Source organism: Pipistrellus kuhlii, unplaced genomic scaffold (assembly GCF_014108245.1).
Source record: "Pipistrellus kuhlii isolate mPipKuh1 unplaced genomic scaffold, mPipKuh1.p scaffold_m20_p_14, whole genome shotgun sequence".
NCBI lineage: Eukaryota > Metazoa > Chordata > Mammalia > Chiroptera > Vespertilionidae > Pipistrellus > Pipistrellus kuhlii.
In genome coordinates this window covers 25,971,645-25,999,550 of record NW_023425449.1, presented here as the reverse complement: position 1 = coordinate 25,999,550, position 27,906 = coordinate 25,971,645, and the positions used below count along the sequence as shown (strand labels likewise).

The following is a 27,906-nucleotide window of genomic DNA, read 5'->3' as shown; positions in this document are numbered from 1 at the left end:
CACGTGTACATAATAGTGTGGTGTTTTTTCACTTAGTATCTTCTGGAGATTCACTATATTTGCTTACATTTGCATGGTTTACGGCTTTGAATTCTTCTAGGGTCAATGGTTAAAAATATCAGCTACCTTCCTCTTCCCTTGTCACCCAGTTGTGTAGGGTTAGTGCATCTTAACTTAAAGTGATACAAAGTGATATATATCTATGCCTTTTCCCCCAACTTGCTAGCTTTAATATTTTCACCCTTCCCAATAGAAATAGATATAAATCATCACATTAACACCAATGTTCTACCTTGTCCCTTACCTGCATTCTGTTCTGTACCCATAATTCCCAGTTGTTTTAGTTTTACTTATATAAGTGGTTTCTATTCTTCCCAAGTTTCTCCAGCTAAGCTACAAAGATTTTATCAGCTAAGAGTACATCACTTGTTAGTGTATCTTTGGGGACCTCCTATCAACTCCACCCCTAACCAGTGTCTTTTCCTTGTAGGTGCTGTGACATGTATATGGATGAACGAACAGTGTAGCAGTATCATCACAGGAGGGGAAGACAGAAAAATTATGTTCTGGAAATTGCAGTATTAAGTGCCTTTTCCTCTCCTAAATGTTAAGAACTCTAATGTATTTTTAAACCATACTTTTAAATGAACTGGTGGAAGTGCAATGATAGTAATTAGAAGTTTTACCACAAAAGAAAGTTGAGGTTTTAAACTTTCTAAATCATGGTGACATCATTGAAAACTATGAGTTGCCATCCTGTAAGGGTAAAGGTACAGCACTGTTAGGGAGAAACATTACATTTGTAAGGCAGGTGATCATCCCAATATGATGGTCAGAAGACAGATTTGAGTGGCAGAGAATCTAAACTGGGGAACATCCCAAAAGCACTTAATTTAGGATTTTCCAAGAAAGTGTGCAGTATTCTCTACTATTGAGTCACTATTTTGTCTTCCTGACTTACACAATCGCTGCCCACTGGGTTTGGGGTGTGTTTTCATGGTGTGGTTACTTTCTATAACCTACTGTTCCTGGAGGATAAGGACCTGGGGAAGGAATAGCAGTTCTTATAACAGTAAGTTTATTGTGTATAGGAACAGTTTATTTCATTATAACAGTAAGTTTATTGTGTATAGGAACAGTTTATTTCATTATAACTATTAAATGGTCATCTTTTCTACATTAAAAATATTTTTCTGTAATGAAACGTTTTCATTTTCTTATTTATTACAAAAACTAGGACTTTTCAAGTATTGATTCTCCTAGAAAACCATACTTAAGTGATGTGAATGTTGTTCTTGTTGGAACCATCTTTAGATCCAAGTTCAGACAGCAAACTAGATCATCAAACTGGGAAACACTGGTTTGCTTTGCTAAATTTCAAACAAGGTAAGCTGCAAAGCAGTAACTTCTTTTCTAAACCACAATAAGATGGGATTTTAAATTTTTCTATACTCTTAAAAATCTTGCTGGCAGTTATGGCTTAGGGGAAAACTTGAGTCAGACCAGGATGATAGAATTTTCAGTGACTCTAAACATGACTTGGTCTCAAGTATTACTAGGGAGAATCTACAGCCTTACCCGAGTCCGGATGCTCACCTTGAGGGTTGCAGACCTGTCCATCAGCATCACAGCTGCTGCAGAGACAACTCCCACCACAGGTCCCAGGTGAATTTCACATGCCTGTTTTCTAGGTCATGTACTAGTTTAGTGAAAGCCATGGACAGTTTCCAAAAGGTGCAATAATAGACTGGCTAAATTTTATTTATACATACATATTTAATTAGAATAAGTAGAAACCAAAAAGGAGGGGGAAAAAAAATCAGGGTAAAGTGTCAATGCCATTTTGTTTGCAGGGAGAAGTCAGAAATAGAACAAATCACCAGGACAACATGGTTTGTTAAGACCCTCCTAAAGCAGTTAAGTTATATAATCTATGAATGAAAAAAAAGTCAAAAATTTATTCTACTTAGCATAAGAATTTTTACATTAAATATATAGTAATTCATTTGTCAGAAAATGATACCAGGAACTATGAGTAGTTGCATTACACAATGACTATGACTAGAAAATCTCAACTGCAACTAAGCAGCTATGCTATATATATATAGCTCTTGTTCTGGGCTAAGGTACATTTCAGTTTAATATAGAACTGCATTATGGATGTAGAAAGGCAGCAATAATTATGTTTTGGCTTTTCTTCTAGATGCTTAAGTTAAGGCAGCAGTTCAAGCAAGTGAAGGTAGTTAAAATTTAATACAACTTGCATACACTGTTTTAATGCTTTCTACATGGAATGAAACCAGTGTTATTTAATTGGTGTTTACAGAAACACACTACACACAGGTAACTAAAAAAACAAAACACAACTACCAAAAGCAATCATTCTAAATGTCCTATGATAACAGTAAAAATGCAAATATACCATAGAACTAAAGTAACAACAATACTTGGTTTATAGGACAAAGGTGACTGGCTCCAACACAAAGCTAAGCCTGCATCAGTCATTCTAATCATAATGGCTTGAAAAGCATCAGGTTTCCAGTAGAGAAACTAATCTAGGAAAGTCCTTTGATTTTGAGAGTTTCACATCTGTAAAACCAGGATAAGGCTACAACTATTTTGAAGTCTGAGCAATTATCAGATCAAACAGTTAGATTCCCAGCTACACTGTAGATAGAAAGGACCTCATGCAGCATATGCTCTCTGGCTCCTAGGAAGCTTCCTGTGCATAATATCGAGTGAAGTTGCCAAAGAAGTAAACTGGAGAAGTTCATTGTGTCGTGACTTTTAAACCTCAGGAATGGTGTGGTCCATCAGGCTCTTGATAATGCTTGGTGCCATCCTACAAGAGAGGCATTGTGTTGATCAAAGAAAACTCCAATTCAAGCTTAGCACCTATTAGCATCAAAGTTGGCAGAAAGGGGATCCTTTTTAATGAATTTTGATCTAAGGGTCTCATGTAATCTTCGTTTTGCAAACGTCCACTGTAAAAAGGCTATCTGTATCTTGGCTAGAAAAGTTAGATAAGATACAAGGTAAGTCTTTGTATATATTGTGTAATAAAGGCTAATGATTTTTTTTTAAATGCTGTTGGGAAACTGGGGTAGAGGGACAGCTATCACTATTCACAGTAACTCCTTTTTTTATACCCCTAAAGTAGCTAGCTGCTTTCTGCCCAACAGCTGAAACTAACAAAAATATAATCTGCCTATTTCCATTTGCAAAATAGATCCTGAGGAAAAGAATTCTAAGTTGGCTTGGCAAAAACAGTTATGCTAAAGCCAGGATTTTAAAAGCTCCAGGGAAGGTAACCATGCTGCCCCTTTTCTAGTCTCCTTTCTTAGCTTTCCAGCCCTCAGCCCCTACACACCTCTACCTGCCTCCGGAGATGCTCGAGAGAGTAAAAATTGACTTATAACGTCCAGTAAGAATTTGCCATCATGAACTACAAGTAAATTACTGAGCAGAGGAACTACAGGTAGCGTGCAACCACAATCCATTTTACTGAAAATTGGAAGCTGAGTTTGCCCAAATCTGCTTATATACCCTTTTCCTAGTAGGAAATGTCAAAATTTCCAAAGTGTGTAATGAATTTTATTCTAAGCTTAAAGTTTAAGGGGGTCATCCTTACCAACCAAATCTTCTAATTTAAATAATTTACTCTAATGTCATCCCTTAGGTAAAGAACCAAAAGTTTGGGAATTAAAAGCAGCACAGTTCTTATATATTAACCCTTTGCACTCCGCTGTCCCCTCTCAGGGGACATTGCAGTTTATTAGTGATTACGGGGAATTGAGTTAACTCAACGCACGTTTCGCAAAGTAGCGTCGAGTAGCTGGTAGCCAATGTCCAGAATGGTTCGGCGTGCAAAGGGTTAAGTCACATGACCATAAACATCAAGTTAAAAAACTGTCTACTTACCGTTTAATAATATGTTCAAAGATAAAAGCAGGCATGATTGTGATAGTAACTACCGTCCCAGATGTTGACAATATGTCTGCAACTTGAGAGTCCTGTTGAAAACATAAAATTGTTATTCGTTATTCTAAGAAATATATGTCTTAGGTTTTGCTAATATCTCTAAAATCTTGACTCTTGATATTTACAATTTATATTTACAATTTTTTTCTAGTTTTCCTTACCACGTTTAGTGTAGAATCACAATATATTAGCCAAAAAAATAATCTTAACGATTATTACAATATCCCCTCAGTTAACCAAAGTTTATGAAATAAGCAGGTCATAATGAAACCCTTTAAGATTGTAAAAGAACCCTACTCAAGAATTTGTGGAAGGACAAAAAAATATAAAAAGTATTAATATGAATAGAAACTATTACTTGTTTCCCATAATCCAAATTGAAAAAAAGTTGGATAAGCATTCATTAAAATGCCACCAAACCTTTAATGCCTATGTCTCCATACAATTCCAGCTCAAGGGACTTCAGATATCATTTACTTCAGCCCCTTGTTACCGGAACAATTATTATTCCAGATAATTCCATTGCGTGGCCTGAGTATAGCCCCAGATTTCACATCTCCCACTGTATTGCTATATTTTGAAGGTCAATATGAAAACAGAGCACTATTTAAATAGACAAAAAACATTTGCCAAAAATGGAATCAGCAGAATAAGACATGTTTTTTTTACCTTCAATCCAATGACATTCTGTCCATTAATTTCACAGATATTATGTTCTGTAAGAAGACCGTTTCTAGCTGCAGAACTGTCTTTTACTATGGATGTTATTTTTCCATTTTTAAAGATAAAACCAACATGCCCAGTACTATCTTTATGCATAGTAATTGTGCGTTCAAAGGGCCTGTAAAACAAAATGGGTTCAATTGAAAATTGCATATAAACGTTTTAATGGACTTCTATTCTGCCATACTAGTAGTTTTGTTATCATATACTCAGTGTTTCTAATAAGAGCAACTAAGTTTGGCTGTGATGTTGTACATTCCCAGAATATCTTAACAATTCCATTGTTAAGTTAATCCTTCAACAATGCAGGGGGTTAGGAGCACTACCCTCCATGCAGTCAAAAATCTGCACAGAGCTTTTGACTCTGCATAAACTATAGTTGGCCGTTCTCATTTGCAGATTCCCAATAGTTTGACCCTGTACAATATAGGTTAGAACTGCGGGTCCCCATATTAATTTAAATCCACAGTGGACCCACACAGTTCAAATCCATGTTCAAGGGTTAACTATATTTCTTTTAATTTATCCATTATGGTTTGCCTAAATTACTAATATTTCCTTCTTTTAAGTATCCAAGACTTAACTGGCTTCTAGGAAGATGTAGCTATTACAATAAGGCAGCCAGCTGTCTGCTCTTAAAAACTACCATGCCAATTATACTTGCTCATCTTTCTATAATTCAGAGACATGTCATTACATGTGTTTTCTGATAAACCTGTGCTTTCATAAAATTCAGAACAGTCATATCTTCCTATTGGTCCATGTTATTACTCTTTTCCTTAGATATAAAGCAAAAATGGCATTCATCTACAAAATGTTTACTAAGTACCTTCCACATATGAGAAACACAAGTAGTTGTTATATGACAGAGGCCCATCCACCCTTAACACTTGCGAGGGCTGGGGCAAGAAAATAAATGGAGGCCCAGATTTCATGTGCTAAATGTGTCCATTATAAACGGACTAACTGCTAAATAAAATGTTCCATCTTCCTACCCTGACAACTGGAGCTTCATAACCAGCCAAAAAGCCAGATTTGTTTTTAGAACTTGTAGGCAGGATGCCTAAGTAGTGAAATGGAATGTGAGCCCAAGGATGCCATGCTGCTTACTTTTCCAATGTATATTTTCTATTTTCTACAGAAACAGATTAAGATAGGAAAGTAACTTCTTAGAGGATGAATTTCTATAATATCTGAAATAAAAGTGTATGCAAAACCAGGATACCATTTTTAAAAACAAACTATGTAAGAAAAATCTATACCACATTAATTTTAAGACTCTAAGCCTCATCAGTAACATTTGATTATATTCACAGAATCTAAAAAGCACAAGAAAACAGGAAACGGGTCTTAAATTTCCATTTGAACTGTCCAGTCAACTTGCCTGTCACGAATAGTCATAGTAATCTTCTCTCCAAAAGCCTGCTTGAGCACCTTGTGTGCTTTATCAGAGCTCCAGCCTGCACAGTTTTCCCCGTTGATCTGCAGCACTTGGTCCCCGAATCTCAGACCAACTAATGAGGCTGGAGAATTTGCTTGGACAAGCTGAACAAATATACCCTAAAGAAAATAAGTTTGGTCATTTAACACTGTTATGATATAGTTTTAAAATGATGGAAAATTAGGACCAACTGTTTAGGAGTCTAACCTAAAAAAAAAAAAAAAAAATTAAGTATATGTGTCGTTAACCACCGCCCCCCCCCCCCCCTCAAATAAATAAATAGAAAATTTTATCAGGCAGGAATCCCAAGAAGAAAAGCAAAAAAGGTCATATCTCAGTAATAATTTATACCTCAATTGATGACCCATCTACCTATCCTCAATCACTCCTTTAAAAGCATTTTGGAATAAAAAGACTATAGAAAACAAAGTAGGTTTACTATAATAGATGTTAATGCCATTTTTGCTGAGTCTGACAATACAAATAGGTACTGGCCACATGATCATTATTTAGGGGGAAAGCAAAGAAGTCAAATGTTTTCTCCACTTGCTAAATTATGCATAATTAAGAGTAGGGTTTAACGGCCTAAAAATGTGGGCACATTCAATCCTACTCCAGTTCTTATAAAGAATCCTCTATGAAATACAGAAAACTCAAAAATGTTTAAGATATTTTTACTTCTATAAACAAATTCAGATGTTGAATAAAATATAAACAAGTACAGAAGAATGAACTTGACAAAATATGAAAGCATCTACAAGACTAGACCCTTTCTACCATCTTATGCTGGGTCAGACTTGACTTCTGTCACGTGTCTGCCATTTAGGCGGTACAGGAAAGTGGGCAGCATCTGAAAAGTAGTCTGACCACTGAGCTTTGCCCAAGTGGACAAATCTACTGTAAGGATAATTGCAGTGGGGGGGGGGGGGTGTAGAGGCCTATTAATATATTGTCTCAAAGGAAGGTGCGGAGAAGAAACCCTGGCACAGGAGACAGCATAGCAAATACTTCATTCACTGGAAAAGGAGAGCGCGAAGTCAGAGCTTCCCAAAGAAGCACCCTGATGTGTCTTCAATAAACTCGGGTGTTCAAAGGCATCAATGTCCTCATCTCCTGGGCGGGCAGGCAGGCAGGGTTGGGCTCCTGCCAAGGTCAACCTCGGCCATAAGCCAATAATTCATGCCATGCCCATTTTCTACGTGTAAAGGTTGGACACAATGAGCTAAGATCTCAATACTAAAAAGGAACCCAATAAGGCAATACCTGAAACATAATACATCAGGGCAAGTCCTTAACAATCCTGAGTGCTTCCTTAGAGTAACCCTGTTTAATTTCTTCAGTAGAGTCAAGGGGAGATGGAAGCAATTATAAAGGTTTCCCTAATTAGAAAGTCACCTTTGCTCAGAAAATGACCTACTAAATTCAAATTAAAGGATGGCAATAAAAGAACCGCAAAACCATTTTTTAACAAATTAAATAATTCTCTGGCTTAAAAATATTCATCATAAGCTCAGATTTTCACTGGTCAGTCTTTAACTTTCATATCTGTTGCTCTATATCAATGCCAGATTTTATTTTTATAAATCATGTTAAAATATATACAGACTAATGAACTTTATTTCAAGACGACTAAAAAAAAAAAAAAAAAAAACTTTTTTTTTTTTTCAAGGTCATGTTAGAAGTGCCAACTCTACTTCTTCAGAATATGGCATCTCCAAGTGGAAAAGTTTGTTAAAGTATTCTCAATCATAAATTCGCCATTATAATTTATTAAAGAATTTTAATTTAAATTATTCCAACACAGATCACTTAAAATCCTATAAGCTATTTAGACAAATTCAAATAGACATAAAAAATACTTACATTATCTACGGATTTAAGCCTGAGCCCAATTTTTCCATCTTGATCCTTACACAAAATGACTTCACGAATCCCTTGCTTAATTTCTGCTCTACGAATGCCAACATCATTACCAGTTACAGGAGCCACCATATAGTTCACACTGGAAGGTCTTGCTACCAACTGCTGACAAAAAAATACACAATGTGTCAGTATTTACAAACATTCTCCCTGAAAAAAAACACACAAAAAAACAAGCAACTTGAATATACTCAGTTGTGAGTTGTGGTTTCCCAGAAAGTAATCTGGAAATTATTTCCATCAGATGGTTTGATTCATGCAAAAATAACCCAAGTTTTGATTTACTAATTCCTCAGGCCACTTATTCCCACATTTATCACCTCCAATAATCAATGCCCTACTCTCTCCTGCTGCCTTCTGAATTCAGTGCAGTTGTTCCTGTGTACTTTGGCTTGTCTTCAGCTCAAATGTAAGATCCGAAACATAAAGATCATATTACACTTTTGAAACTTATGCAACATTTTCAGGGTTTGTACCATGCCCATTTTCTATGTGAAAAGGTTGGACACAATGAGCAAAGGTCTCAATACTAAAAAGGAACCAAATAAGGCAATACCAGAGGGTTTTTATATGGTCTGATCTTTGGCAAACTCCTTACCCTTTTAAAGTTTCTATAAAAGGGCAACATTCTTACCTCAACAGTGCCACGGTGAGGATTAAAAGTGCATGTTACCTGAGTGCTGCACACCACAAATATTATTTCTCATCCCCTTTAATAAACACTCGTGGACTAGCCAATGGTAGGCACAAACTAGACTGCCCTAGAATAGCAGGTACTTGTGCCAGGTATCTTATTTCAAGTTTCCTTGACCAAAACTGGTTTCTTATGTTATATTTTTTTAAATTGTTTTTTTGACAGAGCAAGGGTTAGAGAGCAACATGATAGGCTGTCTCTTGCATTCCCCCTACTGAACCACAATTTTATGAAGAACTGCATCTTTTAAGGGAAAACTACAAAGCTGTTATTGCTTCATGTGAAGTTATGTTTGTAGATGTTTAGGGATAGACTGAATTGTCAAGGGCGTAGGCAGTGCCAGGTAACAAAATACTGTTAGCCCCAAACCCACCCTTCTGGGGGTTGAACTGTACAAATAACATTGGAAGGCTAGAGGAGGGACAAGTGCTCCATCTGCTTTGCTTCTGGTTCCTGATGGCATTGTCTGGACCTTGCACTTAACACTGGAGGCAGCAGTTAATTCCATTTTCCAGAACTTACTGACACTCCCAGAACCAGCCTCACTGCAGCCCCTGAGGTACCAGCACTGCCTCTCCTCCAAGATTTGAGACCCAATTCCCTGGAGCTCTTCTCCCCATATGCTTCTAGGTTCTGCTAATTCCAACCTCTTCCCTACGCTTCCCCAATCCTAGGAGGTGGAGCAACTTTCTGCAATTATAATGATATTCCATGCTTCAACCTTTGTCTAATTTCTAAATTATCGCTGTTAAAATACCCACTGTGATGTTTCACAAATGCACCCTAGCTGATAGAAGCAAGTTTTCAATAAATATTTGATAAATATCAGGTATTTAATTGTGAGCAAACAAATATGATAGACCTGTACTTCATAATGATTACTCTAGCAGCAGCTTAGTACTGTTTGTTATAAGAAATTGTTAGGGAAAATGTAAGAGTCGACTGTAATAATCTAGGAGAGTAGTATAGAAGCTCTGAATAGAGACAGCATCACATGGTCTTAGTAACTGACTAAATGCAGAAGACAAAGGAGAATGGACCAGTCAAGGCACCTGCATGTTTAACTGCTAATAAGTAAAAAAAGTGGGAAGAGCACAAAGGAAATGGACTACTCAGAAGTACTATTCAGAAGGGAGTCCAGTTATAAATTTGTGAGTAAACCATAAAGATGAGAGCTTATATTTATGCATAAATTATGATTTTACACAATTCAAAATTAGTTCACTACACATACCCCCCGAGTTGGTGCTCCATGGACAATGGCCGTATTTGCCTCTATTTCTTCTCCATTTAAACTGAGGCCCATGTAGTGAGAAAGCTCCGGATACAATTTAGGATAGAGATCTAATATAAATGAATTAATAAAGAAAAAAACATTAGTAGAATATTCTAAATGAAAACTGTTGTTAGAATGGGATTCTACTTATGTTAATCTTAGGCTTCTAAAAATTCCTAAGAGTAGAAATAATTTTTCCAAATAAATTATCTCACCTTTCATTTTTCTTCAAATAAACTAATTTGATTAGCAATTCTGTGAACAACCACTGATTCTCCAGTGGAGAATAACTGAGCAAAATGTCTGCTTGCCAAGGCAGTTACTTTAAAACTCATTTAAGTAAACAAGGCTATGAAATAATTCTCCAATTAAAAATAAAATCAAAGGTTTTAAATTGATTTAAAGTCATAGCATTTTAAGAATATTAACCACATTCCAATAAAATCTTGGAAACAGTATATTTAAATATTAACAGTATTTAACTTGGCAGTAGAGTTAGGTACCATTTCCAAAAGATTCTTTGTACATGATTTATTTGTGACTTAATAAAATGGATTTTCTAAAAGAAACAAAGTTATAAATATTATGAGGCCACAAATATCTACTCAACACTTTTGTATGTTGTCATATTTAGGGGTTCTCTCCTGAATCCCCATGAAGTGAGAAGGAAAGGGGCCCAGAGAGAAGGATATGGAGACTGAGAATAGATCTCAGGAATTGGGAAAGCCCCTCCACGCCCAATTGGACATTTTCCACCCCCAAGACAGACAACAGTTTAAGAGCAGCAATATGGCACAGTTCACATAAATGCCATCAATCTCAACTTATGAACTTAAGAGGGTTAAATTTAATTAACTTAATTTCATTAAGCCATAAAAAATACCTTCATATTCATAGCTCACTTTTTTCATTAAATGTTTAGGCTTTGAAATAATATGAAAAAAAACACACAAAAAAACAAGCAACTTGAATATACTCAGTTGTGAGTTGTGGTTTCCCAGAAAGTAATCTGGAAATTATTTCCATCAGATGGTTTGATTCATGCAAAAATAACCCAAGTTTTGATTTACTACTTACTACTAGAGCTTGAACCACCAGTTTCACACTAAATAAAAAATTTTAAATATTAGATTTCTTATTTCAAAGAAAGAAGGCTTCAAGATTTCTATTTAAGGAGAATGAATCCAAAGTATAAACCTACTTCCATCTTGAGAGATCGGAGCAGATGCTTCAGACAAAATTGCTGGGTTGGCAGGGTTTGCAGAAAAGGCACTTTGAGCCTGAAAAACAAAAGAAAACTAACAATAATGTCATATATGTACTTAAAATCTATATCTATAAAAGTTCAGCCACCCTTATGGTGGAATGACCAAAACTACTGGTTGTTATGACGCGCACTGACCACCAGGGGACAGATGCTCAATGCAGGAGCTGCCTCCTGGTGGTCAATGCACTCACACAGTGGGAGCACACCTCAGCCAGAAGCCTGGCTCATGGCTGGTGAGCACAGCAATGGTGGCAGGAGCCTCTCCCGCCTCTGTGGCAGCACTAAGGAGCAGGAAATGAAGCAGTAAAAAGTGAGCAGGCGGGCAGTTAGGAGTGAGGGGTCCCTATTGCAAGAGGCCATAGGTCAGGCTGAGGGAGGCCCCTCACCTCTCCTCCCCACGTACAAATTCCTCTAGTTCTTATAAGTTTAATTCATTATTCCAAAAAGAAACTAAAACACTAAAGTTGTACTCAAGAAAGTTTAGCTTCAAACATTTCAGTAATATATATTTTTTTAAATATCTGTAAAAAAAGAAAATCTGTAAAAAATATTTTTCATATTCTAAATATATAACACTACCAAAAAAACTTGATTAAGCATCTTTCCACATATCATATAATTTGGTGTAACAAATTAATATAGTAATATTTTTAAAAATTAATATAGTAATATTTTAAATTTTCATTGTTCTTTTAAGAATTAAATTATCTGTATAAAAAAAGCTCAGTCATATAAAAGTTATATCAGAAAAATAACTACATATTTAAAATGTTTTTTGTGGCTAATATTTATTGTGGCATTTTCTACTGAATTATTTTCATTTTAGCAAGTATAAAAAGCGGTTATGCTAAATATAAAAGTATTACAAAGTAAGCAAAACATGTACTTTATCACCAACAAAAAAATGACGAGATAGCCCAGCCAGCTCGGCCCAGTGGTTGAGTGTCGACTTATGAACCAGGAGGTCATGGTTCCATTCCTGGTCAGGGCACATACTGAGGCTGCAGCCTCGATCCCCAGGGTGGGAGTGCAGGAGGCAGTTGATCAACGATTCTCTATCATTCAGATTTTTCTCTCTCCCACTCTCCCTCTCCCTTCCTCTCTGAAATCAATAAAAATATCTTTTAAAAAGAGTATTACTTTTTAGATAGGTTATTATTTTCTATTCTTTCATTCATTGCTATTATTCTTTTTTAAAAAAATATATATTTTATTGATTTTCCACAGAGAGGAAGGAAGAGGGATAGAGAGCTAGAAACGTCGATGAGAGAGAAACATCAACCAGCTGCCTCCTGCACACCCTCCACTGGGGATGTACCTGCAACCAATGTACATGCCCTTGACCGAAATCGAACTGACCACCAGGGGACAGATGCTCAATGCAGGAGCTGCCCCTGGTGGTCAATGGGAGAGAACCTTTCAGTCCGCAGACCGATGCTCTATCCGCTGAGCCAAACTGGTCCCGGCTCATTGCTATTATTCTTATTCCAAGGAATACTAAAATAAGAATATGTACAGTGTGGCAAAGGTAGGTTTACAGTTGTTCATATGTAAAATACAGTAATTAGTAATTAATTAATAATACAAAAATAAACTGTTTTGTGTACTCCCAATTGTAAACCTATTTTTGCCCCATCCCTTATATTGAAAGTTCTCTGCAACCAAATGCATGATTACATCATCTGGTATAATAAAAGAAAGATGGTACAAGAGCTTAAGGACTATGAGGCACTAAATATACAAACTGTTTCACACTCATTTGAAATCTCAAGCTATTTAAAAAGGGGCCCAGTTTCTGCTGGGGCATGTTGTTTCTGCTGTTACAGAAAGCCTGTGGACAGACATTTGTGAGCTACCATTGTCATTGTCCCCTCTGCTCACTGCATTAGAAACTGTGTACTGGATCTTCATGTCATTGTTACTTGATAGCTTATTTTATATAGGTACAGGAACCACAGGCTCCTGTTAAGAATTTGCAATGGACAGAGAGGTTCAGGAATTATATGATGTGGAAAGTCACAGACTAATGGCTATTATAAAAATAGTTTACTATATATGAACTTCCAGTTAACAGCTGCATTTTAGCTTAGCTTTGCTGTGGTATAAAAGGCCAGAAGATTAGAAAATACATACCACCTTTGCAGGGGCATCTCAAGAACAAAAATAAACTTAAGTATGAATTACTGTGTAAAGTTTACACACACACACACACACACACACACACACACACACTCACACTCTCTCTCTCTCTCTCTCTCTCTCTCTCTAATACTGCCCAAGATGCTAAGAATACTTTTAAAACAAGGAGGAATTAAAAACAAACACACCTATATGTCCCCCCTCTTTACTCATTATATCTTGAAGCAGTTTTTTGCTCGAAATAAAAAAGTTCTTCTAATGGAAATATCCATAAATAAGCTGCTTCTTAAAGGGTCAGCCTAATGTAGACTATAGCCTTTAACATTTACCATTAAGAACTCTTTCCTTCTTTTTCTTCTTTTCAAAATCAAAAACCTCTGCTCGAAGTCAACATGGTTAATTTAGAATTCAATAAAATGGAACAGAAAGGAAGAAAACATTCTTTCTGATCCATCTGCAAATCCTTATCACTTAATGCTGATGTCATTATTGTCTTTGGTGTTATTCTTTGAAGGCTAAATATTTCAGATAAGGACTTTTCAAAAAGAAATGTGTGTGTTCTGCCGAAACTGGTTGGGCTCAATGGATAGAGCGTCAGCTTGGGGACTTAAGGGACCCGGGTTCGATTCCGGTCAAGGGCATGTACTTTGGTTGCGGGCATATCCCCAGTACGAGGTGTGCAAGAGGCAGCTGATCGATGACTCTCTCTCATCGATGTTTCTAACTCTCTATCTCTCTCCCTTCCTCTCTGTACAAAGTCAATAAAATATATTAAAAAAAAAAGAAAGAAAATGTGTGTGTTCAGATGAACTTTGTGGAAATAAAAACCACATGAGAAAAACACCAACAAAAAATGAAGAAAGAAATGATAGCGCATTTAAGATGACTGAACATGCCACTTAAAACTGAGGCATCAAAGCCTTGGCAGCTGAACAATGAATCTGAGAGATTTTACAAACCACATTTTAATATCCATAGTAGATCTATGATGAAAAATGTGTTCACTGATCTCCCCCCCACCACATTTAATTACATTACTTTACTACAAGGTTAATAATGCAGCCACATATTTGTTACTAATACTGCCAAGATTTTTCACTCTCAAAAGGCTAAGTTTGTCTAAAAGCACTCTTACTCTTCAAGTTGCTTAAGACTTCTATCATTAACTAATTATTAAATCTCACTTCACATAAACTGAGGTCAGTCTCAATCAAAATGATCTTTAGAGTAATAAGCTTTGAAGTACCAAACAATCCAGAAAAAACATATTAAAAAGATTTTAGAAATAAAGTACAACACGAGTTTGAGTTATCTCGTCAAATTAAAACAAACAATAGCTGAAAAAATTCTAAGTTTATAAGATATAAAGTTGAAAGTAAACAGGAATCAAAACAAACTCATTAAAAATTGTTATCACCAGTTAAAAAGCACAATAAAAATTTACCAACAGAAAGACTTGATCCCAACCCCAAACTTTCTTAAGCAGTAACATGCCCCCAGCAGTAACATGAAGGACCACAGAAAGTTTTAACTTAATGAGATAAGCAATACTGGAATCTCTAACAGTTATTAGAGCACGAATGTGTGAAATGTCTGCTGCCTACATCCAAAAGGGTATAGATCACGACACTACTCTTCTATAAGCAGCATGTATATTTCACTATTTCTGTAATTTTTAACTTCAGAGAGAAGAGAAATAATTATTTTAAAGATTGGTCAAAGCTGAAGATCCCGATATTCTAATTTTAACCAAAACTAGAACATCAAAAAATTGAAGTGTATTTTACCAACTTATGTATGCTATATTTAAATTTTAGTCATAAAATCTACCTATCAGTGAGTAATTTAAGTCCAGCTGTAAAGAAATAATATCCCAGAGGGATGGGGTGGGGCAGGTGGAAAAAAAAAGAAAAAAAGAAATAATATCCCATACCCATTAATTCATAAAATGAAAATGAATAGCATTTCTATAACTTTGTAGTCTGCAATTAATAAACTGAAAAAAGTAGATGATGCATGAACATGAACAAATATATCCAAATTTCTTGCTTTACTTTATCTGTACTAAAATGTATGACATATATGGAGAAAAAAACACTTAAACAACTTAAACATACCTGAATTACTTTGTCTACCTTCAGATCCTCAAGAGATGGGTACAGAGACATTTTTGCAGGATTTTTCTAAGGAAAAAACAAAGAAAAATTTATATAATTCAATTTTCACTAAAATTTAAATAGTATCCATAAATAGCAAAATACACATAAAATATGGGAAAATATGAACATCTAGGCTATATAAAAACTGCTTACTGATTAATGTCTACCAAGCTACCTCTCCCTCCCTTACCACTACTATCAAACTACATCCTTAGAGACGTTAATCTTCCCTTCATATAAAAGTCCTTCACTTAAAAAGTTTAGAAAATCAGAAAGAATGGTTATGTGATTTATCTAGCTTATCTATAAAGCCTCTATCACTAGGGGAAAATACATATATACAGGAGTGAGCAAAAAGCTTATAGCTATGAATACACAAAATAGTGTATTATTTATTAATTGTATTAATTTACAACTGGAAACCTACTTTTGCCCACCCCAATAGACATATATTTGTACAATTGACCTTTGAAGGTCAACTTGTACCTCTACTTGCAGTTCGGAAACTGAATATGGAGAGGGCCGACTTAAGTTATATTCAGATTTCTTCTGCAAGAGTGGTCGGTCCGTGAGCCTAACACCCGTATTGACCAATGGTCAATTAACTGCATGCAGAAAAGTATACTGTACACCAACTATTAATAATAGTTTTATCTTCAGAAGACATGAACAAAATAGAGTAAGGACCTGCAGAATAAGAGGTAAATTTTGACATTTTAAAAATTTATATCATTTAATTTTTTTTCCAGTCACCATCAATTGTTGTTTTGAAGTAGTATAAAACATTTTTTAAAAGTATTACCAGGACATATTTTAAAATTCTGTTTAGCTATTTTGAGATGAATGCCTGGTACTTTCTTTAAACCCAATATAACAATATATCCTAAACGTATAGGGTTTAACCTAAGTCCAGTTACCAGTTTATTACCTCTCATATCCACATCATCCATTACTGGCTGCTCTGTGGAAATGGAGATGGGTCCTTTACATATTGCTCTTTTGCCAGCTGGCAGTATTGCCAGTAGAGAGAACTGAAAGTACACTGGAGGATAAAGATTTTTTTCCAGCCAGGCTCCTTCAGTACCTGCTGGTAATCTAATACTATTTCTATTTTTTTTTAAATATTTTATTGATTTTTTACAGAGAGGAGGAGAGAGGGACAGAGAGTTAGAAACATCGATGAGAGAGAAACATCGATCAGCTGCCTCTTGCACACCCCCTACCAGGGATGTGCCCGCAACCAAGGTACGTGCCCCTGACCGGAATCGAACCTGGGACCCTTCAGTCTGCAGGCCGACGCTCTATCCACTGAGCCAAACCAGTTTCAGCACTATTTCTATTTTTAGTTCTGCCAGTGGCTACCTAAAATGTTACACTTTACTTGTAAGAAATGAAATGTACGAGTGGTTCATTTCAAAACTCAATGAGCAGCCCTGCTGCTGCTGTGGCTCAGTGGTATCATTTGACTTCTTCCTTGATCTCATTGTTAACCCATTCATTACCATTCATTATTTAGTAACATATTATTTAGCCTCAATATCTTTTTCAGTATTCCTCCTGCGATCAATTTCTAATTTCATAGTATTATGGTCAGAAAAGATATCTTAAATTTATTCAAATTTGTTTTGTGTCCTATCATATGATCTGTCTTAGAAAATGTTCCATGTGCCCTTGAAAAGAATGTATATTTCGCTGCTTTGGAATGAAATGCTCTAAAGATATCAATTAAGTCAATCTGATCTAGTGTATCGTTTAAGACCACCATTTCCTTGTCCTTGATATTCTGTCTGGAAGATATATCCATTGATGTCACTGGGGTGGTAAAATCCCCCACTGTAACTGATTACTGTAAATCTTTCCTTTTATGTCCATCGAGATTTGCTTTATATATTTAGGTGCTTTTATGTTGGGTAAATAAATGTTTACAGGGGTTATATCTATCATTAGGTACTGTCATTCTTTGTCTCTTAGCATAACCTTTGTTTTAAAGTCTATTTTGTCTAAGAACTGCTTCCCCAGCTTTTTCCCACCCATTCCATTAGCGTAAAATAACTTTCACTTTTAAGTCTGAGTGTATCTTTCATTCTGAGGTATGTCTCTTGTTGAGAGCATATATATTGATCTTGTTTTCTTAATCATCCAAGTCTTTTGATTGGAGCATTTAAGCCATTTACACTTAAAGACATTACTGATAGGTACGTATTTCTAGCCATTTTATTCCTTTAACTATGATCCTCTTCTTCTTCTTGAAGACCTTTTATTTCCTGCAATACTAGTTTGGTAGTAACAAACTATTTTAGCCTTTCCTTGTCTGGGAAGTTCTTAATTTCTCCATCAATTTTAAATGATAGCCTTGCTGACTAAATTAGTCTTGGTTGTAGATACTTGCTTTTCATCACTTTAAATATTTCGTTCCAATCCCTTCTGGCTGACATGTTTCTGTTGAGAAATCAGCTGACAGTAAAGGGAGCTTCCTTGAAGGTAACTTATCTTTCTGTCTGTATCTTGCTGCTTTTAAGATTCTCTCTTCGACTTTAACCTTTGCCATTTTAATTATGGTATACCTTGGTGTGGCTCTTTTTGGGTTCACTTTATTTTGGACTCTGTGATTGCTGGACTTGTGTGAATTTTTCCTTCACCTGACTAGGTAAGTTTCCAGACTTATTTCTTCAAACATGTTCATGATCTCTTATATTCTCTTTTCTCCTTCTCGTACCCTAATGATGCTGATGTTATGCTTCATGTGGTCCCAAAGGTATTATGTTAAGTGAAATAAGTCACATGAAGACAAATACCATATAATCTCACTTATATGTGAAAAACAGACAACAAAACCAAACTTATAAATACATTGGTGGTTTCTGGACAAAGGGGTAAGGAATGGTCAAAATGGGTAAAAGGGGTCAAGAGGTATAAAATTCCAGTTATAAGATAAATACTAGGGATGTAATATATGACATGATGACTATAGATAATACTGTACTGTATATCTAAAGTTGCTAATAGAGTGCATCCTAAAAGTTCTCAACACAAGAAAAAAATAGTAATTATGTGCAGTGATAGATGTTATCAAGACCTACTGTGGTAATGCAAACATCAAACCTCTAAGTTTATACCTAAAACTAATATAAGTCAATTACACCTGAATTTTAAAAATAAAGTTTTTAATAACCCAAGTCCTAGCCCCAGCTCTGCCACCAGTAGCCAACTCTGCTTTCCAGGGTCTCAGCTTAAAAGTCTATCTAGTAAATCAAGAAATCTTTTCTGTAAGGTAGAAGAGTTAGGACACGCTTGTTAAAAAATAAAAATAAAAAATAAATCTATAAGCTAATTGCTTTAACTCAACAGCAAAGTACTTGAACATTCTATTCCCATAAATAATTTTCACAGGAATCCAGGATATCAAAGTATTTCCTATTTAAACATAAGAGTAACCTAATTAGCTTCAATTAGTGCAAAAGTAAAATGATACAGAATCTTTTAATTTGCATAGGAAATAACGGAAATGCATACCAGAGTAGTAACCTAAAGGACCATAGGTTAAAACCATCTTAAGGTCCTAAAACAGTCACCCTTCAGTTTAGTACTGCCCAAAGTACTGCATCCTATAAGATCAAATCTAGAGATACCATCTTTGTAGCTGTTTTTTGTTGTTGTTATTGTTTTTCCCTAAAAAGTATTCATTGAACACTGCAGAAAATTTGGAATTTTTCACCCAGGATGGCAGTGAGAAATCAGAGAGACATTTATTAGGCAAGTCAGAAGATGAACACAAGTAGCTGTATTCTAAACTCTTATGATGAGAAAAATAATCATATAAATATAAAAATTTGAATTTTTTTGTGGTGAAAGCCTAAAACTGAAATTTCTCAAACTTAAGAACCATTGCATAAACAATATAGCTATAATTAATAAAAGAAATATGATTTGTCATTCAGTCATTCAGGACTTTATCATGCAATATTTTGAAACAAGTCCCTGGGATCTGTTTTACTATAAATGAGACAGGTTAGTAAGAAACTAGGAATATTCCCAGGCAAGTGGAGAAAATTGAGGCTGAGCACTTAACAGTGGGCTGATAAATCACAAAACTACATCCCCCCTAACCAAAGATATCTAAGAGAAGGTGTTCTAAATCTATCTCCCAAACCAAAGATCTATATCTACACACCAGTGATTTAGATGACGTCAGAAGGATAACAACAATAACAAAAACACACAATTAGAGCCAGTCTGGTCCAAAATAGAGGTAAAACTAACCAGAGAATGACCCCTGATCCCACTATATGCTCATTTTTATACATCAGCAGACTAAGCTACCCATCAGGAAATCTAATGAACATTCTGTTGAGACCTCCCATAGTGTTCCTGCCTGTAAAAATCCCTCAGTCTAAGGAAGACAGTGCACTATCTTCTTTGAGCACAGCCTCATTCCCTCTGTGCTTCTCTGCTAAGCTAAACTCTAGGGTTGCACCCAGGGAAGAAATGACGGTGGCAGCTTGTCCCAGAGCCACTCCCTAATCCTGTCTCAGGGACAATTCCTTTACCTCACTGAGCTAGGTCTTAATAAACTTACTCTCTCTTTCACTTAGAGTTGTGTCTTAACATTTTTCCTGCATGAGGCAAGAACTTGGAGATCGCCTGACACATGAAAGGTGTCAGATGTTGCTGGGGCAAGGCTAGCCACCACCCTCCGACCCCCAAACAAGGAAGTGGTAGGGTATCAAAAGGATAGTACCGTCTTCTTCAATCTGTCATATTTGTGCAGCAAATTTACTTGATATGGTTTATAAGTGGCCAAATGAAGGCAATGTTCAAACAAGGTGAGTGAAAGAAAACAGTAGATATATTCTTAAAAACTCATTGCACTTATTATTCTTATTGATGCTGATTAAAAAGTATAAATGAAAATTACTTCTAAATATAGAACACACATCATGATCATCCTCTCAATAAAATCATGTGCCATTAAACTTTGCAAAAAAGTAGTGTGTTTTGACAATACAAGTAGAAAAATTACTAGATAGTAACGACATATCTACTAGAGATTTGAAATCTAGATTCAGTATATTATTTTGACAACTGAGTACATAGAGAACCAAAAGGAATATAAGCTAGAATATATTAGAGATGTATGTAGAACTATATTCATAAAATGTAGATGTTCCAAATTTACTCTTGACAGTTGAGCAATTAGTTGTATTCAAAAGGTGTCGCCCGTTTCAGCTACAGATACCTTAAAAACCAGAAAAATCCTATATAATAAAAGGCTAATATGCAAATTGATTGAACAGCAGAACGACTGGTCACTATGATGTGCACTGACCACTAGGGGGTAGATGCTTAACACAGGAGCTCACCCAGAACCAGGTTCACAGTTGGCAAGTGCAGCAGTGGTGTCGGGAGCCTCTCCCGCCTCCAGGGCAGTCGGACATCCCCTAAGGGCTCCAGGATTGCCAGAGGGTGCAGGCCAGGCTGAGGGACCCCCTCCTCTAGTGCATGAATTTCATGCCCCGGGCCTCTAGTTTATAATAAAAATCCAAGTTTCTTATGTTCAGACTGTTAGTAATTTTTTTTTTTTTTTACTGTCCCTTTATTTTCAATTCAGCAAATTACTCATAAAATGGCCTAAAGTAATTTTTTAAATGTTCAAAGACCTCAATAATAAAGTGTTGGTTGTGTTTTCTAATGTACTGAAAACTAAAAACCATTCAGATGGTTCATATATAGTACCTAAGAATGTGTTCACTCTGATGAAGTCCTAAACAATCATCTCTAGAGCAATGTTTCTCAAATGTGTTTAAGCATCAGATCAGAATTACCTGGGCAGTAGTTAAAATACTTGCCAGGCTGACACATATTTCATGGGAAGAACAGTGGAACTCTTCCTTTTAGTAAAACTCCACCAAGATTCTGATAAGCCACTGATAAATATGGTCATATAAAGTCTAAGAAAAAATTCATTTTACCTAAAATATTCTATTTCACACCTACTGGAATGGCAAAGATCCAAAGTTTGAGGACACTCTCTGATAATAAGGCTTTAAGAAACACTCAAACATTACTCATGGAAGTGCAAACTAATATAATTTCCATAGAAAATGACATTGCAAAGTCTACCAAAATTATACATGCAAATACCCTCCAACCCAGCAATATCACTTCAGGTCTAATGCACATAAAAAGTGACACATGTTGAACTCTATTCACTGAAGCACCGACTGAATAGAACACAAGTAGAGGAGGAAGTTCTATCTACACTATATTGAAAGAAGTTCAAATATTATCATTAACTGGAGACAAAAGCACTGCACAATAAATATGCTAACTGTGTTAAAAGGAGGGGGACACGACTTAAGAAACTAGACAAAGAGTAACAACTAAAGCCAAAGCTAGCAGAAATAAGATTAGAACAAAGATAAATGAAATAGAGAATTGAACAGAGAAAACTGATGAAACCAAAGTTGGTTCTTTAAAAAAATTAACAAAATTGACAAACCTTTTGTTAGATAGACTAAGACTGTGGTCGGCAAACTTATTAATCAACAAAGCAGCAAACGTGGCTTGCGAGCTGCAGTTTACCTACCATTGGACTAAAAATAAAGAGAGAAAACTCAAACTACTAAAACCAGAAATGAAAGTGGTAAATTTACATGGACCCTACAGAAATCAAAAGGATTAATAGAGAGTACTATGAACAACTATATGCCCCACACACACAAAAAACAAAAAAACAAAAAACAAAATAAACCCCTGCATAATCTAAAACAAAAACAAAACAAAACAAAAAAACGGACAAAACTCCTAGAAACCAAAAGCCTACCAAGACTAAGTCACAAATAAACATAAAATCTGAATAGACCTATAACTAGTGAACAGATGGAGTCAGTATCACAATATCCCAACAAAGAAAAGCCTTGGACCTGATGGCTTCACTGATGAATTATACTAAACATTTAAAAAGAATATCAACCCTTCTCAAAATTTTGCTAAAAAAAAATGAAGAGGAGAGAACATGTCCTAACTCATCCTATGAGGATAGCACTACCCTTATATCAAGGCTAGAACAAAGGTATTTTAAGACTACAAAATCCCTTGTGAACATTGATGCAAAAACCCTTAATATATCAGCAAACAGAATTCAACAGCACGTTAAAAGAATTATACAGCTGTATACCTTTAGCAAGCAGGACTTATTCCTGTAAGAGCTGGATCTTTCAACATGTGAAATAATCAAAATTGTATGTCACATCAACAAAAGGATGAAGGGAAAAACTACATGATCATTTCAAATGGTGCAGAAATAGCATTTGATAAAACTCAACAACCTTTTATGATAAAAAAAACATTCAACAAAATAGAAATAGAGGGAAATTAAGTCCATGTAATAAAAGCCATATATGAAAAATCCAAAGCACACCACACTCAATGGAGAAAGGCTGAATACTTTTAAGATCAGTAACAAGGTAAGGAGGCACACTTTCACAACTTCTATTCAACAGAGTTCTAGCCATAGCAATTAGACAAGAAAAGGAAAAAAGAAATAAAGGCATTCACACTGGAAAAGGAGAAAATTATCTGTTTACAAATAATATAGTCTTCTATGTTAAGGTATGGAAACCCCTGGACTACACACACACACACACACACACACACACACACACACACTAGAATAAACAAACTCAGCTGGATACAGTCAATGCACAAAAATCAGTTGCATTTCTATACACAAGCAATCTAAAAAGGAAACTACAAAAACAATTCCATTTACAATAGCATCAAAAATAAAATACTTAAGAATTTAATCAAAGAGGTGAAAGAATTATACAATGAAATCTACAAAGCAATACTGAAGGAAAAAAACACACCAAAGATATAAATAAATGAAAGCACATCCCATGTTCATCCATTAAGGGTTGGTATTAAAATGTCAACACTAGCCTAAATGATCTACAGATTCAAATGCAATCCTTATAAAAACCTCCATGATTCTTCAGAATTAGAAAAAGCCAAAATTCCTATGTAATTTCAGGGTACCCCGAATACCCAAAACAATGGTGAAAAAGAACAATACTAGAGGACTCACACTTCCTGATTTCATAACATACTATAAATCTACAGTAATAAAATACATGGAACCTAGAGATAAACCCTCAGATATTTGATAAATCGATTTTTGACAAAGGTATCAAGACCATTCAAAGAGAAAAAGACAAGTCTTTACAACAAATGATGCTGGAAAAACTGAATATACTAGGTGTATTTTTTTTCAATAGATGGAGTTACACATATGTTGTCATATACTCAATTTGATATGTATGCTATTTTGTTGTGTGGACAGCAAGCTTCAAAACTGCATATTGTCAAATTTGCTGAAGGTATTAACATCATAGGTGTATTTACACTTAAAAATGTCTAATTTCATGCAAAAAAAAAAGCATTTTCGGGAAGTTTTAATTTATTATTTTTAAGAAAAGTGCGACTGAAAGTTATCATATACTTCAAGAAGCTTATGGTGAACATGCTCCACCTCAAGATACTTGTGAACGCTGGTTTAAACACTTTAAAAGTGGTGACTTTGATGTGAAAAAAAGAACATCTAGGTCAACCGAAAAAGTTTGAAGACCAACAATTACAAAACTATTGGATGAAGATGCATGTCAAACTCAAAAACAACTTGCAGAAAGATTAAATTTGCTCAGCAAACAATTTCCAATTGTTCACAAGCAATTGGAAAGATTTTAAGGAAGAAAATGGGTGCCACATCAACTGAACAAAAGACAAATGGAAAACCAAAAAGTTCCCAGTAAACTGTTGCTTCAATGGCATGAAAGAAGGTCCTTTTTGCATCAAACTGTGATTGGCGATAAAATATGGATTTCTTTTGAGAATCCCAAACAAATGCACAAAATCATGGGTTGATCCAGGTCAACCATCAACATCGACCGCAAGGCCAAATCGCTTTGAAAAGACAACAATGCTCTGTGTTTGGCGGGATCAGGAAGGTGTGGGGTATTGTGAACTTCTAAAACCAGATAAAACCATTAATACTGATTGCTACAGATAACAAATACTCAATTTGAACCACACTTTGATCGTGAAACGACCAGAATATGCCAGAAGACAAGACAAAGTACAATAATTTTGCTTCATGACAACGCACCATCACACACTTCAAAAAGAGTTAAAGCCATGTTAAAAGATCTTGCCTGGGAAGTATTAACCCACCAGTTATATTCACCAGACCTTTCTCCTTTAGATTACCACTTGTTTCAATCTATGGCACACACACTTTTTGGGCAGCACTTCAAAAAGTACAAAGAAATGGAAAATTCGGTCTCTGAATGGTTTGCCTCAAACAAGACAAGTTCTCCCTATTGGGACGGTATCCACAAATTACCTGAAATATGGGGAAATGTGTAGCTAGCGAGGGATATTACTTTGAATAAAGCACTTTTGATATTTCTCTTGAAATTATCGTGTTTTATTTTATTACAAATCTGCCATTATTAACCGGTATACCTAGTATACTTTCAAAACAATGAAAGTGACCCTTACCTAACACCATATAAAAAACTCAAAATGCATCAAGAACCTAAATATAAGAGCCAAAACAATAAAACTCTTAGAAGATAACATAGGACAAAAGATTCACAATGATTTATTGGATATGACACCAAAAGCATACATAGGTAGTGAAAGAAAAAGGAGACATACTGGACTTCATGAAAATTTTTCAATGTTGTGCAGCAGAAGGCACTATCAACAGAGTAAAATGGCAATCCACAGCATGAAACAAAATATTTGCAAATCATATAGATAAGGGATTCATATCCAGGATATTTAGAGAACTCCTAAAACTCAACAACAACAACAAAACACACACATCAAAATTGGCAAAAAAAAAAGTTGAATACACATTTCTCCCAAGAAACAGAAATGACGGATAAGCACCTGAAGATACTCAAGATCACTAATCACTATGGAAATGCAATGTTGGTGGGGCTATAAACTGCTATAGCTGCTATAGGAAACAATATGACAGTTCCTCAATTAAAAATAGAATTATCATGTAAGTAATCCAGCAATTCCACTTTTGGATATATACCTGAAAGAACTGAAATCTGGGTCTGAAGGGATTACTTGTACACCTATGTTCATAGCAGCATTATTCACAATTGCTCACACATATAAGCAACCCACGTGTCCTAGGAAGGATGAACGGTAAGCCAAATGTGGCAAATGTATACAAGAAAAATATTAGTCAATCCTAAAATGGAAGGAAATTCTGCAATATGCTACAACATGGATGAACCTTGAGGAGACCTACGTGAAAGAAGTCAATCACAAAAAGACAATATTCTATGACTCCACTTACATGAGATGCTCAGTCAAAATCATAACCACACAAAGTAGAGTGGCTGATGTCATGGCCTGCCTGGAGGGATGGGAACTTACTGTTTCATGGGTACAGAGCTTCAATTTTACAAAGTGAAAACAGTTCTGGGGATAGATGGTAACGGTGATATTTGCCCGGTGCCAATGTATTTAATACCACCGAACTGTACACTTCAAAATGGTAATCTTTATGTTACAAAGTATTTTACCACAGTAACAAAAAGATGGAAAGAAATGGAAGGGGTGAAAATATATTGATGTTACGGTTGGCTCCTCTAGAAAGGGATTATGGTTGGCTGGAGAACCTAGATGGGAGACTATCCTATGTGAGAATACACCTTTTTTATTGCTTAACTTTTCAGTCACCTCACTGCTTACCTCCTCAAAAACAAAGTTAAAAAACAAAACAAAAACAACACACCAAATAAATGTACAAATAAATTAAGTATTTGCAGCACCGATGAGAAAGAAATTAAAAAGTACTAATATAACTATTGATATTACCAGGTGTAGGAAATATTTTTAAAAGCCGTTTGGGGGACTCTTTCTTTTTTAAAAACTACCTTAACAAGGTACCTAAATCTGGCGAAAACAGGAAAAAAAAATAGTTGAGTCATGTTCAGTTTAAGGAAGTGGTGGTTTTTTAAAAATTGAACGGTACACATTTGAGTGTACTTAGCCAACTATTAGGAAATTCTCTCTTTTGGTCATGATTTCTTTTTTACATCCTTTCCTATAATGCTCAAACATAACTAAAAACTGTTGCCCAAGTTATACTTAGATTAATGCAGTGACTTCTTCCTGAACCTTTATTTTGTGGCACAAGTCCTTTGCTGTATCCTTTTCACCACGAGGAATGCAATTTACAGGACTAGGCTGGTAACAGACAGTCACATTTAAGAACAGAACACGTTTTTCACTGTCTACCCACAACCGCAAACAGAAAACCTAAAGACGACACATTCGAGTTGAAATCAATCACGTATTCTATCTGAGATGAAGCGAACAGTCTGCAGCTGATTCTCCACGTCGTTTTCCTGTTCAATCGATTGTGTGCGTTTTCTCTTTGAAGCAAGTGAATGCTAAGAGTGTGGCAAACCACAGGGACCGAGTAATGGCCTTACATAATGGAAAAGCAGCAGTAACTGTGCATGCAGATCACACACCCGGACGAGAGAACCCTCCAAAGCCCTTTCAATAACACATTAGCCGACTCGTGACTCCGTAACCCGCTCGGAGAAAGGAACCGCGTCCCCTCCTCACCAGGAAGTCCTGACGCGAAAGCTCTGAGTCAGAGATCTCCAGGGACGGTTCCCAGAACACACCCTGAAAGCAAACCCGCTCGCTTTCCGCCAACTTCGGAGCCCGCCCCCGCCGAGCAAACCCCCTCCTCCGGCCCGGCCGCCCGAGGCGCCCGCGGGGGGCCGCCCAGCACCGCCCCGGGCCCGCGCCGCCTCCTCCCGGAGGAACAAAAAGGCCCGAAAGGAACCGGAATGAGACAGTCCCCGAGCTGCGCTCAGTCCCCAGCCCCGGCCCCCCGCCCGGCCCGGTCCAGACCCCACCCCCCCCTCCCCCGCGGGGACGGGCAGGCGGAGCGCGCCAACTACCCCCGCCGGGCCGGCTGGGCGCTCGGAGGGCGCGGAGCGGGCGCCGCCTCCCGAAAACCGTTGCGACCTGGACGGTCTCCGCTGTGACCCGGGGCCGACATGCCTCTGCTCACGTCCCCGCGCCCGGGAGTGAGCGTCCCCCCCTCCCGCCCGCCGGGGCCGCTTACCGAGGCCGCAGGAACCCGCTCGCCGCCGCCGCCGCTGCCTCCGGTCACTCGCACCGACTTCCCGAGCCCGAGGGCAGAAAAGCCGCGCGCGCCGGGGACCCGCCCTCCAGGCGCGTCACGGCGCCGCCCCCGCC

At 36.6% G+C, this 27,906-nt stretch overlaps 2 protein-coding genes across 6 annotated transcripts in view; one reads left to right on the top strand and one right to left on the bottom strand.

The window, feature by feature from the left end:
- The window catches only part of NSMAF (neutral sphingomyelinase activation associated factor), a 49,686-nt gene extending 47,012 nt beyond the window's left edge, over window positions 1–2,674 (top strand). For both annotated transcript variants that reach the window (XM_045581431.1, XM_045581430.1), the window contains one exon: window positions 491–2,674. In XM_045581431.1, coding sequence (XP_045437387.1) covers window positions 491–585 — 95 coding nt within the window. In that variant the 3' untranslated portion in view covers window positions 586–2,674. The remainder of the gene's footprint in view (window positions 1–490) is intronic.
- On the bottom strand, window positions 1,748–27,905 carry LOC118718288 (syndecan binding protein). 4 transcript variants are annotated; one of them, XM_036436984.2, is made up of 9 exons: window positions 27,773–27,905; window positions 15,559–15,624; window positions 11,237–11,315; window positions 9,994–10,103; window positions 8,009–8,170; window positions 6,089–6,264; window positions 4,651–4,822; window positions 3,922–4,013; window positions 1,748–2,842 (listed from the first exon to the last, which is right to left on the bottom strand). In XM_036436984.2, the coding sequence occupies exons 2-9, from the start codon at window positions 15,607–15,609 to the stop codon at window positions 2,788–2,790; spliced, it is 897 nt and encodes a 298-aa protein (XP_036292877.1). In that variant the 5' UTR covers window positions 15,610–15,624; window positions 27,773–27,905; the 3' UTR covers window positions 1,748–2,787. The 4 variants fall into 4 exon arrangements, with proteins under 4 accessions (XP_036292877.1, XP_036292878.1, XP_036292875.1 ...); XM_036436985.2 differs by having other exon boundaries at window positions 8,009–8,167; XM_036436982.2 differs by lacking the exons at window positions 11,237–11,315; window positions 27,773–27,905 and having other exon boundaries at window positions 15,559–15,622.
- Window position 27,906: the final 1 nt, after the last annotated feature.